The 18375-nt window shown below is 40.6% G+C and overlaps 2 protein-coding genes across 4 annotated transcripts; one reads left to right on the forward strand and one right to left on the reverse strand.

Moving 5' to 3' along the window:
• Positions 1–85: 85 nt before the first annotated feature.
• Positions 86–11522, forward strand: ndrg1a (N-myc downstream regulated 1a). 3 transcript variants are annotated; one of them, XM_037535384.1, is made up of 16 exons: positions 86–224; positions 3645–3716; positions 3812–3847; positions 6611–6716; positions 7128–7248; positions 7529–7591; positions 7709–7769; positions 8116–8202; positions 8330–8386; positions 8464–8567; positions 8669–8731; positions 8838–8889; positions 9035–9082; positions 9522–9557; positions 9789–9840; positions 10068–11522. In XM_037535384.1, exons 2-16 carry the CDS (start codon positions 3663–3665, stop codon positions 10307–10309), a joined length of 1182 nt encoding a protein of 393 aa, XP_037391281.1. In that variant the 5' UTR covers positions 86–224; positions 3645–3662; the 3' UTR covers positions 10310–11522. The 3 variants fall into 3 exon arrangements, with proteins under 3 accessions (XP_037391281.1, XP_037391282.1, XP_037391283.1); XM_037535385.1 differs by lacking the exons at positions 86–224; positions 3645–3716; positions 3812–3847 and adding an exon at positions 5923–6100; XM_037535386.1 differs by lacking the exons at positions 86–224; positions 3645–3716; positions 3812–3847 and adding an exon at positions 5924–6091.
• Positions 11024–17992, reverse strand: ccn4a (cellular communication network factor 4a). Its single transcript, XM_017694598.2, has 5 exons — positions 17775–17992; positions 15025–15307; positions 14129–14383; positions 12531–12724; positions 11024–12429 (listed from the first exon to the last, which is right to left on the reverse strand). The coding sequence occupies exons 1-5, from the start codon at positions 17820–17822 to the stop codon at positions 12130–12132; spliced, it is 1080 nt and encodes a 359-aa protein (XP_017550087.1). The 5' UTR covers positions 17823–17992; the 3' UTR covers positions 11024–12129.
• Positions 17993–18375: the final 383 nt, after the last annotated feature.

Below are 18375 nucleotides of genomic sequence, written 5' to 3' on the forward strand. Positions count from 1 at the left end.
GACTGAAAGAGCCAGAGTTGCCCAATAGCAGTGGGCTCAGCTCACAGTGGGCTGGCCGCACACGCCTTTATAAAACTGCTTGTCACATCCTGCATCAGCAGCACGTAGTAAATAACAGAAGCATTGTCCTACACTCAGCGAGCACGTCTGCGTCAACTTTTTTTTGCCTTCATTTTTTTATTTGCATGAATTTTAGTCTTTCTCTGGACAATCAAATCTAAGTGGTGAGTAATGAATTAATTATATGACTAGGTTTCTTAGTGCTTCACTATTTAAACCTAACTCTTTCTATGGGCTGTACTGCTGTCGAAAACGTGTAAACGTGGTTCTGTTATTGTTGAGGAGTTGAGTAAAATGCCACTCTCATGAGGCTTACAACTTAATTTGTTGGGTAATATAACCTCGAAATCGAGCTTTGCCAACTTGATGGTGCATTTGCTTAACATATTTCTGTATACAACGCTACAGAAACAGTACAAGGGTGCGGGTCCGTATACATGTTTGTGTTTTTCCACCCGTATTGCGACAAGCTCGGCCTCTCCTGGGCTAGGATAGGCTAATAGCAGATCTATTCATAAAGAGATTCGAGACGTGCTATTAAAAAATAATAATAATAATAATAAAATAACACTAATGTCGTTAGCACGAAATACACAATCCTAGTGCGGGGACTGTGGTAATACGCGTGGTAAAATGGCAAATTGAGGACAAAGCAACACCAACGGGCAGATTTATGAGCACCAACTGTTAACCAATTCAGGAAGCGGGATACTTCTAGCCAATCACTGCACAGGAGGCGGGGGTTGTCCGAAAACGGGTGCGCAAAGAAATCACCGTCCCACCTGCTGTTGATGGAGTGGAAGTGTCTGCGTGCTGGCGCACGTGTGCGATGTTTTCATGATGAACATGGACGAAGCGCTTCCGTCGTAAATGGTAAAAGAAGCAGCAGAAGCGTAATTTTCCCTTAGTGTCAGTATGTCAGTATTGACATTTCTCCATGGAAGCCAGTGCCCTTTTTTCCCACATGGTGTGAGCTGTGAAAACCTCTGTTTATTGTGTGTTATGATCGACAGGAAATGTGTGCCACAGGATGAAGCGTCATAAGTAAACACCGTTTGTAAAGCTTGAAGCCTTTTCGCTTTTCACCACCTCTCTCTCTTTTTTTAGCCTAAGTGTGGTCCTGAGATATATTTGTTTGTGTTTTTAAACTATAGCCTCTTTATTCGTGGTGTAATATTGTTTTTGGCTGAAGTTGGCTCCGTTTTCTCCAGCTTCTTTTTCGAATTTTCATTTTAATGAAGTGGCCTGAGGCGCCAGTGCGCAACTGCTGCATCTTTTAAGGTGGAACGGGAAAACTCGAATAAACTTCAGCTTCGTGCTTTTGTTGTGCTTCTTTTATGTTTAATCCGTACACATGTTGAAGAGGGCCTTTTAAATATGGAGCGGCATCTTCGTTTGTTAATCACCCATCACACACACACTCTCTAATGCCTGGATCACTTTAACCTCAGGCTTAAAAGATTTGTGTGTTTACAATGCAGTGGGAAAAGGGTCTCAAATGAGTAGGGAGAACTCCCAGCATAGGTCTGTCTTGCCTTAATAGTATAGTTTTGATGTCCCTCTCGGCCTGAAAATGTAGGTCTGCACAAGCTTAGCTGATATTTCAGGCCTCTGGATTTGACAGATTAAACGAGTTTCCAAAGATTAGGGGAGCAATCATTGTTTCTGCAGATGCCAGGCTTTCTGGACTTAGCAAGTGTGCTGAGTATGTCCTTAATTTTACTTCGGTTTGGTATTGCATACGGACACAGGTCAATAGGTTTGATACAGTCTTGACAGGATTTTGCCCCGATCTGCTATTTTGTGATCCAGTATTCCCAAGAATATGCTTGCAGCCATGCTAATCAGGCATGGAAAAGTAGTAAAAAGTACACCAATATCCCCAATTGGGTGACATGAAACAACAAAAAAGTTGGATTGTATTTTATGTTTGTTTAGCAGTGCATGTAGGTTTGGCAGATCTTTCCATGCATTTTAGACGTATTTGAGCTGAAGAGGCCTAAACGAGCATTGGCTTTTTTTTTCTTTTTGTAATGGCAGTGGAGGAGGGACGTGTAGTGAAATGGGGAACTGATACCACTATTTCCTGAGGATTTTTTTGCAGTGTATTTAGATGTTTATTATAGCTTGTGCATCCAAGATCCAGTTATTAAAGCCTTCACATCTAAAATTGGTATCAGTACAGTATTCTCACTGCTGAATGAGGAGAATGCTTAACAGACTAGAATGTTTGAGGACATGTTTGTGACTTGGAAAAGCAGTAATTTGCTGTGAGCTGTAAATGAGGTAAATAATCTCTTTTGGAACACTCCTTGGCAATATAACTTGACCACTTGAACTGATGGTTCTGAGTGCATTTATAAAAACACCCAGGGTTAATGTCCTAACTGATTTCATGTCCTGTTCTCCCGGAGTACAGCAGTCACTTTTTTTTTTTTAACTTCCTTACAGGTAAGCAATTATCCAGGATAGGCTACAAGGGCACAGAGCTTGGAAACAAGTGCGTGACCTAGATGCCATATATTGCCAACTTGGTGCAGCTTGCAGCTGCCAAGTGTCATTTAAGAGGAGCCAGTTTAATCAGAAGGCTTGTTTTAGGTACAAGAAAAGATTCAAGTTTGATTTATTCATCTGGAGTGAACAGTTCCAAACTGGGCACTGACACTTGAAACCTCTGCAAATTATAAAATTCAAAGGCATTTATGTATTCAAATTCATCAAAACACTTATAAATTGGTAACTCAACACCTTCTATTCAGGACTCTGAAGGGGGAAGGGGTGAGTGAATAAAACACAATAGCTTTCATGCTTGCATCATAGCCGAGCTTTAAAAAGCTTTGTGCAAAAGGCGTAGACCACAGGGAGCCAGGGAAGCAGCCGTGTCAGTGGCTTCCTGTGTGCTGCATCCAGAGCCGCTGTGAAGGAAGAGCCTAACTCGTGACCTTTAGAAACCTCTGGCCAAACAAAGGGCCTGTTCAAGCTCTTGTTCAATTTACATGCACAGTGACATTCCAGCTACCATCCTCAGGACTCCATAATCTGCAGCATCACTGCCACCTAATTTCATTATTTCCCTCCTGTTTTGCAGAACTGAGAAGAGAACAGAACCCTTCTTGATTGGCTAAAAGTACAATATGAATGTCACCAAAAATATCTTCAGGGTCATGTCAAGGGTACTAGAAAATTAAACTGATTGGTCAGTATAAATTTCATAACTAGCAAATATATTTAAAAGTATTGATTCAGTGAAATTGATTTCTTTCCACTGTGCATAGACACATACTTTTGCTGCTACTATGTCAACTGTATTTTACTTTCTGGAGAAGAAGGAAAACTATCAGATCCCAAAAATGAACAAAGGAAATATGTAATGGATGTACTTCCTGCTCACAGTCAGGATCGGGAAAAAGTGTAGACAGTTGGAGGAGAGAGGATCCTCCCTCTGACTGGTAATTTGATACTTCCTTTTATTGCCTTTGGGGGAGCTTGAGACATGTTGCGGTAACACCCTGCAGCAACTGTGCGCAAACTTGGAAACAATCCTGTTGGGTGTTGAATTTGCAATTTCCTCTTCCTTTTTCTAGTTGTCCACAAGACTGAAAATGGAGGAGATCCAGATTGAGTCAAAACCTCTGCTTGTAGAGAAGGACCTCCAGGTATGTGGCCAATTCTTCATCTATAGAAATGCATTTTTTGCTCACCGTCACACTCTGTACACCTGCATAAATACATTATTGTTATTTTCATCCAGGGACTGAGAGAGGCTGTCCAGCAACTGGAAATAAAGGCAAGTCCATTATTGTTGAGATTTTGGTTTACTCAGTGTTTTGTGCACCTGTGTTATATCTGTAGATCAGTTAAAGTTCTTTGCACCAACTTGGGAGCAAATGGTGGTGTTTCCATTGTCTTGACTGTCACCACCTAGTGGTCAAAATCATAAATTATTTGATTCACTTGGGTAAGGGTGTCCAGTCCTGGTCATGGAGATCTACCACCTTGCAGAGCTTAACTCCAACCCTAATCTACAGACTTGATCCAGCAAATCAAGGGGCATTTGACCATTAGAGCCAGGTGTGTTGAATTGAAATTCTCCAGGGTGGAGGATCCCCAGGCACCCCTGTGCTTGGGGATATATTGTTTAATAGTTGATGGTTGGTTTGATTGACACCTAAAGCAATGCGATTTTTCAGGCACATTAAAGGGGAACTCTGAGTTTTCTAAATTCTGTTTAATTTAAACCATTAATATGTAAGAATTGTTATTCCGAGTGGTTTGATGCAAATGAGATGTTTTGGAGAAATTTGCCCATTCAGAATTGTTCAGTGATGGGAACCAGATGTTCAAAGCTTAATACATCAAACGTTACTTCATGCCAAGCTGTTAAGTGGTTAAGAATATCCTCCCTGAAACCTAAGGCCCAGTTTACAATAGTCCTACAAAAAACAAAAAAGCTTTTGTTAAAAATTCATTCATGGCAGAGAATCTTAAGAAGTTGTCCCCAAAGAGAACTTATTTTTTTTTTCTTTCTTTTTTTTTTGTCACTTATCAATATGAAGATGTGTGTAGTTTAATTTGTAGTTTTGGATAGTAAATAAAATGGCTATATTTCAGTTGTAGATATCAACCTCTGGTTCCTCTCACCATTATTGTAAAGAAATTAGTTAGTATGTTTCTCTAGTGAGTGCGAAACTCCCTACCCTTGACCACATGAAACGAGTCTGTATTCAAGGTGTCAATCAGCCTTGAAGATTATATGATGCAGGTTGTTCAAACAGAGGAACATCTTTGGTCGCTGATTTCCAGAACAAAGCATGTTCTTTCTTACTCTTATAAATACTCCCTGTCATGCTTCTTTTGGAACATCTTGGAAGCACCCACAACCCTACTTGCCAGTGTCCTCCAGAAGGGCCACGGCTTGGTGATATGAGACAGTGTAGCAGCTTGCCCTCTCGTGATAACCCCCACAAGGATTAAAGACGTCATGTTTCCAGGCCATGTGTTTCAAATGTGCCCGTGTTGACATGGGCAGCAGAGAAATGCAACAGCCATCTGCCCAGAACTGGTTTAGGGCTGCTGACACTCTGCATGTAAGGCCGCTCGTCGTCTTTAAAGGGATTAGCACCGATGGGCAGATGACATGTGTTTGCCTTCACTCAGTGGCTAAGGAGGAGCATAAGATGTTTTCTTCTCGGCTCCTGTGTTAAATGGGTTATTTGATTTGGTGCTCCTCTTTGAGGGAAACAAGGCCGGTTTCTGCTCTGTCAGCCTGTTGGTCTTTGGCTAAAGCCTCTCCTTCAAGGAATCCTGTACTTGCGCTTGTGGTCATTTGTTTTCAAAGAAAATTGCTTCTAGCTGGGGATCGGCACCATATGAATATAGAATAATCTGTCCAGGTAGTGGGGGGGTGGTTGGTGGAGTGTGCCCTGTCCTTCATTTTCATGACATTTGTAGGAAGTCCTTGTATGAGGCCTCAAAACATAAATGGCCCCCTTTCATCCTTTTTAAAGAAATATTTCTATGGTAATCAATTATTGTTGCCTTTGAGTATTACATCAGTAAGGCAGATGTTGGTATTCTACCAGATTCTCACTAGAAACATCACATTGTCTTCAAATGGCTGATGCTTGTTTGACCTGATGACATGTATGTCATACTGTATTTAGCTTTATCATGTGATTGTCTGGCCTGCACTTTAAATTGACCTTTAAGTTTCCGTTACCCAAACGCTCCAATCGTCTGGCATTGGCTGATCCAATTTACAGATCTCTTCAACTAGAATTAGCTTGTTTTGGTCGTAGTGCAAAGCATGTCGGGAGCTAGGAGCTTATGAGGAAGAGTGGCAGCAGGGGTATAAAACCTTGCGCACAGATGAAAAGCAGCTAAGCACAGGCAAGAGCTTACCCACAATCGGATCTTACTTGCCTACTTGCTGAACTTCAGATACACCCAGTCTTACTAGCACTAACCACAGTCTGCAGCCATGGTTCTGGAGGACTCTGAGTCGGAGCCCGTCTTTGAAATTGAAGTCTCTGTGAGTTCTGTGAGTCATGTTGTAACATGATGAAATTTTAAATGGACTATTACAGACATTTTGTCATATTGAATGTCTTTTGCTGGGAAAAACTGTCTCAGACAGTAGGTTTGATGATGAGCCATTGAATTTTATGCATGCTCTGTCGGTCTGCAGCATGAAGATGCATTTGAGGAGAGAATCTTTTTTTTATGGACTGTGACTTTGAGGTTGTTTGTGTGTGATAAATTGCTGGCATCACACCAGTCTAGTCCTAAAGAAATGTTTTTGGGTGCTTTGAGTTAAAGCCTCAGGAACTGAAGGGGATGTAGTGTTTTGCAAAATGTAATATAATGCAGAAGCAAATAAAATTTGAAAGGGTCACAACTTTTAAACAATTTAAATGCGCTTTCTGTTGTCAAGTACAGCATGTACTTGCCTGGATGTTAAATGTCTCATTGTTGGTAAAGGCATATTTGTTGTTACAGAGCCTTGGGTTGATTATGGAAGATTGTGATTGGTATGTTCTCGTCACTACAGGAGCATGATGTGGAGACCCCTTATGGGAGGGTCCACTGTACCATGAAGGGAGTACCTAAAGGAGACCGACCTGTCATTCTCACCTTTCACGACATTGGGCTGAACCGTAAGTGTTGGCCCAAAACTTCTCAACATAATTGGTTATAGTCATAAGCAAAAGTTTGAACACCCTGACCAGACTACAATGAAACGATCTAAAACATGCCATAACTTTTGCATGGATTGCATTTTATGGTGTTTGTTTATTTTTAATGTTAATGTTAAATTCAGCAAATGGACAGTAGTTGTGCATTAGAATTGGAAGAAGTTCTCCATGATTTTATCTTAAAATTAGTAAAACATGTATTTTGAGGCCAAAGCTTTGCATACAACCATATAATGACTGAGTATATTGTTGCAGTATATAGTTAGTTTCCTGCTGTGAGGTTTTTATTTTTTATTTTTTTGACAGTGATATCACAGTATCTGAACTGCAAAAAAAATCCCCTAAATGTTTTTGTTAAATTTTTTCATAAAGACAAAACGTGCTTCGACACCTTGTTCAACCACGAAGACATGCAGGAGATCATGCAACACTTTGCTGTGTGCCATGTGGATGCACCAGGACAGCAGGAGGGTGCCAACACCTTCTCCACTGGGTGAGCATTCAGCTAAAATAGGTTAGGCAGTCTGTAGCCTTTGACCTTGACTACTTGCACAAACCTAAATTGGCTCAACCCAGAGGTAACTGCGCTGGCTCATTGGCCTCTGTCAATTATTACCTTTGGCTTAACCCTGAAAATTGACCTGAATTGCCTCAGATCCGTGCCAAAAAACAAACACGTTATCACAATGTAGATTGAGGACATCTAGTTCAACATCCATGTCCACATTGTAAAATGACATGTATATTGTAATCACTACTTTGATCTATTTTAGGTATGAGTACCCTTCCATGGACCAGCTATCAGAGACTCTTCCTGTGGTCCTCAAACATTTTGGGTAAAGACATGTTCACTTATCTAGGTTTTTGTTTTTTGGGCCTTCTTTGAAGACTTGTATCACAGATATTTTAAATGGATTCTCTTGTGTAATTTGCTTTTGTTTTTGTGACCTCAGTCTTAAGAGTGTGATTGGAATGGCCGTTGGAGCCGGAGCCTACATTCTTGCAAAGTTTGCTGTAAGTTGCCATTTACTTTGCTCTGTAAATTAATGTTGATTCTTTTGAAATTTTTAATCAAACCTGGATTAAAGGCAGCGTGTGGGTTTTGGCAGCATGTTTCTGCTTATTGATTTTTATTGTTTAGCTGCTGAGGAATGTTCAGAGCTGGTTAGCGCCACAGCTCCTCATGATGGGGAGTCTTCATCTGTTTCCCTTTAGATTTCAGTCTAATACTGTGTTCCGGCTCTGTCGCATGCAGCCTTTATTTATCAGGAAAATTCAGATCTCACCATCATTAGAATAAATTAGGATGCATGGTGTATATTTTGGAATTGTAGCTGAATAAAAATTTGTCTGTTTTTAGCTGGACTACCCTGCTATGGTGGAGGGTATCGTTTTGATCAACATCAACCCATGTGCTGAGGGATGGATGGACTGGGCAGCTCATAAGGTACTGACTTCTGAAACTCCGACTTCTGAAACTCCTACTTCTGTATAAAGACTCAATGTCATTCTCTCTTCAGTGAGTGGTTATCTGGTTTTGTAGGTGTTGAGATAATGTTTAAAATGTATTGCAGATCACTGGATGGACTCATGCGATGCCAGATATGATCATCAGCCACCTATTTGGAAAGGTGAGCCTAGACCCTGCTCTGAATATAGCTTCATGTCTGCTGAATGTTTAAATTTTTAAATATTTTCTTGTCTTTAGGAGGAAATTCAGCAGAACCATGACCTTATTGCCACTTACCGCCACCACATTTTGAATGACATGAACCAGTACAACCTGCATCTCTTTGTCAAGTCCTACAACAGGTGAATGCAGACTTGTTGTGACCTACTAAAGACTTGCCAACAATTTGTCCAAGTTTTGGGGGAAAAAAAAATTACTTACCTGTTCTATTTCTGATGCATAGCCGGAGGGACCTAGAAATTGAGAGGCCTGTTCCAGGTGGAACCATCAACGTCAGAACCATTAAGTAGGTTTTAATGCATTGAGAGGATTGTAATTTTCAAGTATGTCTGTTAAATGTGGAATGTTTTCACTTGTATTTTGAGACCTAATGATGGTGCTGCTGTTTTCAGGTGCCCCTCTCTTCTAGTGGTTGGAGACAGCTCCCCTGCAGTGGACGCTGTGGTGGGTTGAAGTTCATACTTTAATTGCATTGATGTTAATGAATTAAACTCTTGCCGATTATACAGCCGTTATCAATATTAATGTGCAACACTTAAGTCTTTAAAATGTGTACTTTTGTTTTTTTACTGAACTCTTTTCTCCACAGGTGGAGTGCAACACCAAGCTGGACCCAACCAAAACCACACTGCTCAAGGTAAACAAGACTTCTCTTGTTTTGTATTCTCTTGCTTTTAGGCTAGGCTAGATAATTAATAGGCTGGATGGAAAAGGCAGGAGCTGATAAGATTCCAATAGCTGGTGACTGATTTACCCAGGGAGCACAGAGGCCAGTTTTGCGGTTGAACCCAGGGGCAGAATCCTTCTCCAGTTGACCTAGTTTCACTGGCTTCACCCCTGTGGCCATGAGGGAAGCAGGTTTATGGTGGCTCAAATGCTCAGTTTGTCACTGATAAGTGCTGGGAGTAGGTTAGTTAATGGAACACTTGAAGATTGAGCCATTTATGTGGATGGCTGTGTTTTTCCAAGTCTGTGAAAGCCCTGCTGCAGTCATTAAACAGGGAGGGTGTGCGTTGTACCTGAAATTTAACCCATTGCCCCCCCCCCCCCCTGCCCTTTTCCATTTCCTTCAACAGATGGCGGACTGTGGAGGCTTGCCCCAGGTTGACCAGGTGTGTGTTGTGTTGACTGCTACACTTGTGGCTGGTTTTCTCTGGCTGTGAGATAATCATTAGGGATGTAACACAGATTAAGTGGCACATGCTGCACTACTCTAATACCCTCCCAGACACCTGCTACTGACAGATGTCTCCTCATTTCAAAACACATATTAAGGATTTTTTTTTATAGATGTGATGAGCTATTCATACTCCAGCGCTGACTCTTTAAAATTTTATCCACAGCCTGGAAAGCTGACAGAAGCCTTTAAGTACTTCATCCAGGGCATGGGCTACAGTAAGTGTGAATAAGTGAATTAAAATGAATGTTATATAACCATGTTTGAGATTTGACACTTATGTTAAAGTATTTTACATTCACTCACTATAGCAATTTCATGCTGAATTTTAGAGTTAAAATACGTAATGTTTAACCAATGCTAAAAGGTCAAGTTTTCAGTTTGAGCGGTCAGGAGGAGGAGGAGGTTTTGAGTTTGTTGACATTTTGCTCCTGTTCTCTCCCAGTGCCTTCTGCCAGCATGACCCGCCTGGTCCGCTCCCGCACAGCCTCTGGCTCCAGTGTCACCTCTTTCGATGGCAACCGCAGCCGGTCACACACCAGTGATGGCAACCGCAGCCGGTCACACACCAACGAGGGCAGGGGCCGCTCCCACACTTCTGAAAACCAGCGTGGCCGCTCCCACACAGACACCATGGACACCTCTGTGGACCAGGCTGTGCTCAAGTCCACTGAAGTGTCATGCTAGAGCGGCCCCTCCCTCCAGTACACCCCACCACACACTTCCTTTAACCCCTGATCTGTGTGTGCTGCGCTGCCACTAAAACTAACATGCCAGGGCGTGCAGGCCACCAGCTTTTGGGTCCACCTTCAAAGCCCCTGCAATAGTCAACATTGTGTCTAGGCCAAAGAGTCCATCTGCCATGGCATTTAAGGGTGTTCACTGGCCAATGCTGTGGGGGAGATAGAAAAATGAGGGGGAGGCTGATTTGCTCCCTTATTCTGTTCACTCGCCCTGTTTGAGGGTGGCTTTATTGTTCTTAGGGGCAACGCAGCACAGAGACACTGTGATGGAGATGGTCAGAGTGCTTTGCTCTTGAGGGAGCATAAGAGTTTGTAAATTTATGTTCTCATCTCATTTATCTTCCATATACTTTCTTTGCATTTACTTGACTGTAGTGTCACTTACCACCCGAATGACTGTAAATGGCTTACTTTTGTAACTGTGATATTATATTTGCTTATTAGTTTTACTACATGATTCATTTCTGTATATGTTGAAAAGACTGCAATGAGTGATGACAGGATAGGTTGGTTATGGGGAAGCATTTTTCTACAATGCTACCTACCTTTAAAAAATTAAGGGACACGCACAGACTATTTTCCTCTTCATTTATCTCTGTGGGATTACCCTGCGTTTTGGGGTTATATTTGTAACCCATTGATTGTTTTGTGTGTGTGTGTTGGTTTTTTTTTTTTTTTTTTTTTTTTTTAAATATCAGTGATTTCAAGATCAAATGATTGTAAGCGGCACATTCAGAGCATTCCAGGAGAGGTGATGCCTGTCTTTCTTTAAAATGAAACAAAAATAAACAAACTGTAGGCTACACAAGTATAGGGTTTGTACCTGTATGCTGAATATCCAGATAATTGATTTATGCACCATTAATGGTGTGGACCTTAATGATCATTTCTATGCAATTAAGCACCACAGAACAAAATGTGCCATGGAATCCACTGCTTGTTTCTTCTTTGTGGTGATTTGGAAAGGGCAAAGGGGGAGAGATGGTAACGCAGCTACTCCTGTACTACTTGCACTACAGCAAAGACTTGCAGGCTTTGTAGGATATCTAGCTTTGTAAAGATGCACAACAACCCACTGCAGCGCACACTATACATTTTTAATGGGATAACAGTTTGTATTTATTTACAAAAGAAAATAAAAAAATTTAACTCCTGTCTTTTTTTGGTTTGATTGATTACTTATTTGCATCTGCCAACAGCACTTATATTTTATACATAAAATATCTTGAGGAAACCAAATAAGAGATGTTAAAACACCTTCCACTTACTTTTAGGCATGTGAGCTATTTCTGTTCAAGCTCTGGTTTTGCTCAGACTTGAGATGTCAGTCTTCTCTGATTGCAGTTTAACAAGACAATATTCTTGGTATTAAAAGCATTAATACAGTACATTGTAGATCAAAACCAATTCAAACGAAGTCATGTTACACATCTTTATACACTCATGAATAAGTTAAAGCATAAGTGAAAGTGATAAAATTGATAATATATTTAACATATCTTTTTACAAATTTAATACTTACATCTATACAAACGTGCAAATTTGTCAGGCCTTCTTTTGGTCAAAAGAAAAACCAAAACCAGGCTGTGCCCATATCAGTTAAGATATATATTTCAGGAAAGGAGAAAATAATTATAGACATATTTTCAGGTTTTGATATATTTCCAAGTTTGACTATGCCCTGTACTACATTTCTTTCCAATAGGAAAAAGTCATATGAGGGCTCATATGAGAGGAAATTATGAAGGATTTGAATTTGTGTCCTCAATTCATAATCTCACGGTTCTCATAGTACTGCTCTAGATCTGCGAAGATGTCATTGGGGTTCTTGCAGCTGAGGTTGCAGAAGCATGCATTAATCCACATGACCTGCCAAGTGATCACACTTCCTTTAGCGCACTGGAACTCCACCTGCACTGTTTTGGACTTGTAGGGGATGCAGCAACGTTCATCTGTGCAAACCCCACAGTACTTGGGCCTGTAGAGCTTCTTGCTAGTGCACCCTGAGATGGTGAAGTTGGTTGGGTGCTCCTCCCTGTAGATGTTCAGGCACTTCTTTCCAGGCTTGGGAAGGAATCAGATGAAAAATATGTAGCTTTGTAACATCTTTAAAACGCAACTAACTAATGTTCTTATACTGTAAAAAGAACAGACATTCTGTGTACCTTAATGTGTTTGGTGATGTCCACGTCACAGGGTCTAATGTTGCAGAGTCTTCTTTCCTTGACCATCCGGCAATGCTTGTTAGCGTTAGTTATGCGTAAGGACACTCCTCGCCCACAGGTCTTGGAGCAGGGGCTCCAGGAAGAGGTCTGGGTCACACAGTTCTGCTGCCAGTTCTCTTTTCCACTGGAGAGAGCTTTCAGAAAGACAAACTACCATTTTTATCCAGGCCATAATTGAGAAGCATAATATTGCTTTTAATAAGACTATAAAATTCAATATGGGCAAATCAAATCATAGCCAACTACATAAAAATTATAAATAAAAAATTATGAACTATGGTTAAACTTACTGTATATACATTTTTGTTTTTTTATTGCATATATTAACGTGCAAATGTGAAGAAAAAGTGGCAAACATATATACATTTTATACACACACACACACACACACACACACACACACACACACACACACACACACACACACACACACACAATATATTATATGTATATGTATATATATGTGTATGTTTTACAACAAACTTGATGAAGTATTCAGACACTATTAAAATATACATAGATGGAAAATTTGAAATGCTTTACACATTAATGCTACAGAAATAGAATAACAAATAACAAAATATTCTTGTGGTCTGATGAAACAAAAATAGAACAATTGTGATTGTTTGGAGAAAGAAGCATTGAGTGAATGATCCCAATGGGAGCATCATAATATTGGGCTGCTTCTCTGCAAACAATAGGGCATCACATGTCATACATGAATGGAGCGATGCACCAGGACATATTAGAGGAGAATTTAATCTAGAAACCGAATCTGGGGAGAAGATGGACTTTCCAATAAGACGACGACCTGAAACGTACAGCAAAAACTCAAAACTCAAGACTATCTTCTAAAAAACAGGTGAACATACTTGCATAACCTACCCAGTCTCCTGACCAGGAGGAATTAGAGCAAACTACTTATTACTTATAGTTGATGAGTGGGCTCACATATGAGCCCTTTCAGTTTAAATCAACATTACCTGTGAAAGACAATGTAATTTTCTTCTATGTTACACACCATCAGAAGGTTGCTGGGAAATACACTATATGTCCAAAAAAAGGGTGAATTCTGCTACACTGCTGATGCAGGCAAGAGATTGTATAATATTGATAGAAAAGCACTGCCAATAGAATAGGATGCTCTAGAGCACCTATATACCTAGAAAGGTATAAAAGACCCCCAGTATTGGGCTGTGGTGCAGTGAAACAGCATTCTCTGAAGTGATGGAGCTCCATCCAATACCTTTGGGATATTCTGCCTAGTGCTGTTTGTGATGCCAAATTTTCATGCAGTATCAGTACCTAACCTCACTAATGCTCTTGTGGCTGAATGCAATCAAATCCTCACAGCATTGAAAGTAAAGTCCCAGAACACTAGAGACTGTTACTGTAGAAAATACCCTTTCATACTCTTAATATCAGAAGAAAGGTTGTGGAAATGTGGTGTAGCTGAATAACTAAGAATAACATGACTGGTCTATTATCTAGAGGAGTGTTGGAAGAAGACCTGCTGAATACATAGCTTTGTGCTGTACCTGCCATGGCGTGTCGCGGTGCTGTCTTGCGTCCCCTCCTGGACTCCTCACAGATCCACTGCTCACAGCACTGGCCAGGGATCTTCACCCGGCGAGGCGTCTGGCACCATACTCGGGGCGGCTGAGACTCTTTACACAGAGGCACACAGCCAATGGCCCCGTTCACACACAGACACTGGTATTTACAGCTGGGCTGAAAACTCTGCCCATTGCGATAGATTACACCGTTGTGTTCGCAGCCCGAGCCGAGTAGATCTGGACATTGGTGAACAGCACAAAGCTCATTTCTGAGAGGCTATCAAGCAAATAGCTAATTTTTAGATAAAAATTGGAAAAAAATAAGTAGGCATGCTTTTTCTCATCAATAAAAGGTATCATATAGGACATGCATTAGTATACAAATGTTTGAACACCACTGATTAAATGGCAGGCGATGCTGATTTGAAGTGAAAAACAAGTAAGCACATCTTCAACAGGAAACAAACCTGAACATGGCCTTCTTCTGCAAATTTTAGTGTACAATTTCTATTTATTCAATGCATTTATTTATTTATTCTATTTATCCGTAATGTTAAATTCGGCAAATAATTAAATTGTGCAGAAGTGTGTTCTCTGCAAAGGATTAACTTATTTTCACTTAGAAATCCAGTAAAACATGTAATTTGACACTGCCCACAAAGAAAACCATTTGTTACTCCTAAGAATATAAACAGGAATTAAGTGACTGATAAATTAAATCTGTTCTGTTTACAGAATGCTGCTTTCGTTTCCGTTTGTACATCTGTGTTTCCATCTGAATTCAAAATCTTAATCTCAGTCTAATCCCAGAACACAGTGTTAATGTGCTTATTAGAGGCTGGAGCACAAGGACATGTTTTAGTGCAGGGGACACTTACATGCACACACTCCTTTTTCGTACCTAGGCTTGTCTGAGCTGTAGTCACAGTAGAGGCCGCGGTGGTGGTCACAGTTGTCCGCCTCGTTGCACACCTCACCCACCTGCTTGGCGCAGGCCTTGCAGCAGTCACAGCCATCTGTGATCAGGCTGACACCTGGTGGGCAGCTCGGGGGCATTTCAGGGCATGAGCAGGGCCACTTACAGTACTGAGTGCGGTTGTAGGGTTCGAGTGTAGTGGGCTCTAGTATAGAAGGCACTATGGAGAAACTCTGGGAGAAGGCCTGTATGGAAAGCAAAGAGAGAAAGAGAATTATGCACATTTTATTACAAATAAAGTGAGATATTAAGAGCTAGATGCAATGCAGGAATTGCTTTCTTTGAGGTTTGAATAGCAATTTTGAAAAACATCTCTCATAATGATAAACTATGAAATTTGCAGCAAAGCTCTAGTGTTTGTACTTCATCCCAACAATTCAATCATATATACATGAGTATATCATACCATTTCACGTATTAAGGGGAATTCCACTGAGTTTTTAAAATTCAGTTGTTGAGATATAAACAAAGTCATTCAGACTGGTCTAATGTGAAAGAGTGAATTGTAGCCAAACTTACAGACTCTATGGAGATTTACGATGGAGAGTGGTAGTAGATAAGAACCAGGGGTCTACAAGGGAAATATAATCGATCTAAAATGACCAGTGAACCTACATGTTCAGTTTTTATATGCAAATCTGCTTATGGGAAAATAGTGGTAAATCTGGAAAAAGGAATTTCTTTGGGAAATTTGACTACTTGCATGTATTAAAAAATGTAATCAAAAATGTATTTTATTACAAACGGTCATAAAACAGCATCTCAGGCATCAGGAAGAGAACTCACCTACATTTCATGTGATAAATTTCTGTGAGGTAGCATTTAGAAGCATTAACTCTTCAGACCACCACCACTGTGAACAGTTCTGACTCTATTTCTGTAAAATGGCATATTTCACATCAAATTTCTCTGAATTAATGTGCTTACATCCTGATTGAATCATGCAGAAATGTAAAAAATTGGTGGAATTCCCCTTTAACAAGACTGAAATGTCAACCGCTGACTGAAAAATGCATGTAAATGAGTCTAGCAGTTCAAAGGCCCAAGCTCTTAATCAAATTTCAACTAAAATGTATTTTCTTACATGAAAGCCAAGAAATGTGTGAGGGATTATAAACAGAGTTAATTGAAGAAAAATAAAGCCATGTTAATCGTCTTATGAAGGTTTTGTACTTTTGTCTCAAGTTCTTGGCAGCCTATCAGTCACTTTGTGCTCTTCTGGTCATTAACAGGAGTAAAAGGTTATGGTCATAAATCTTGGAATGGGACTCGGAATGCTGGAGCTGATAGATAAATCAGAGGGCATGCTACAGTGGGAAACCCACTGGGTGTCACAGCCATTCTTTATTTTTACAGCATATTTCACAGTCTTATATCAAATTCAGTCAGATTTAAGACTTCTTCATACGTGAAGGACATGCACAATGAATATGCTAATGTAAACAGGGCCATAGATTTAAAAACAGATTTTATAACATCTGTTAGTCTGTTTTCGTTTGAGCTTAACTTCAATGGAGAAACAACTACAGACTCAGACTACAGACAGTGTGGAAACCTATTTGGAACATCTAGATAGGATCTAGATAGATCTATAACCAACAACAGTAAGAACGCAGGCTAATGCTACCTGGATTGACCTCTGCATTCCTGCAATGTCTTTCTGATGTTCTAATGAGTCACTTTCTATGTGAAATGTCAACATTTCTGATGTGTTATAGCTCCAGGCCTCTTTGACCTCCGACCTCTTTCAATTTGGATAATATGATCATTTGACATGGTGGACAGCAGTGGCATAAACAACCACTATTAATTAACTGTCTTTAATAAATTTTAAAAGCCATTTTATGTTTATTGAGGTTAAACTTTTTAAACCCCATATTTTTGAGAAATATAGTCAGTACACTGTTATTCCTGCTTTGCACCGTGTAAAGCAGAAGAACCTCCACTAGGCGGCAGTATAATCACTTACATCCCCGTCTCAGACGGTTTCAGAACATTCCCCAAATACATTAAACATGATGTAATTTAGTGATGAACAGCTCTCTGCTCTACAGTGATACTATTGCCGTCTTCTGCATGCTCTACATTTACTGCACTATTCTTTAATATCAGTAATGTCCATCATCAGGAGTCACTGCAGGTATAAACACATGAGAGAAAGTGAAGATGCTGATTAAGAGGCGCAGATCCATCTATTACATAACATTACACTGACGGGAAGAGAGGAAATTTTACACAGTAATAAAAACCTTCACACGATACCCACTTTCTCCTCTCTCACACCTCACTTCACTGTCTCAGTAGAAACGGTTTATTCTGATGTGTTAAAACATGCAATTTCACACATGAAGTAAAGCAGCTAAACGGAGAACTCAGTTCTCTTCCTATATTTATCTGTATAGTGAATGAAATACTGCTGAGTCAGTAAACGGCCTTCTTTCCTTCCACTGTTTGTGAATTCCGGGTACAGACAGCACAGACAGACAGTACAGACAGTACAGACAGCACACCTGCTCTACTTTTCTTGGCCAAACCTTCAAAGTCAGAGACTGTGTTAATCCTCCATTCACACCGTCTAGCGCAAATAATGAGGCCACTGCTGTTCTGCTAGTTGGGTCTTTCTGGAAAAGCGCTAAGTAAAGCTTCTCGTACCTGATTGAATCCGGCAAAAAACAGAAGCCACAGCAGGAGCCGCCTCATCACGGATCCCGATGACTAGATTCATTGAGTCCAGAATCATATGCTGGTTTGTTTCCTGTCAAGTCCCACTCATTCTGCAGTCTGACAGGCCTCCACACTGCGCCTCCTTACTGCGCCTCCTTACTGCTCCTCCTCACTGCTCCACGAGTTTTACCCATTTGGTTTTGAAGACCCCTCTGACGTCAGAGTCTAGGACATGCCCCGTGTTTTCTTTCTTGTCTCCAGTCTTACTTTCCCACCCGTATTCCGGAAAACCCCGCCTCCTCCGCCTGTGATTGGCTAGTGCGATCCGGTCACCTGCGCTTAGGTTAGCTGGTCCTATTCCGGAAAGTCGGAAATGTCCGAGTTTTCATCTCGGAAGTTGCTCTAAACAGCCTGAATCACGTCGAAGCGGATTTTTTTTGGTGCTCGTGTATCAGCAAGTTTACTAATGGTCACATTTTAAGTAACATCTACGATTATGAGTTTCTCACTTTTAAGTACTCCGTCAGGGTCGCGGGGGGTGTGCTGGAGCCTATCCCAGCAGTCTTCGGGCGAAAGTGTAATGTAACAT

This window comes from Pygocentrus nattereri, chromosome 27 (assembly GCF_015220715.1).
Source record: "Pygocentrus nattereri isolate fPygNat1 chromosome 27, fPygNat1.pri, whole genome shotgun sequence".
In the NCBI taxonomy this organism is placed as follows: Eukaryota; Metazoa; Chordata; class Actinopteri; order Characiformes; family Serrasalmidae; genus Pygocentrus; species Pygocentrus nattereri.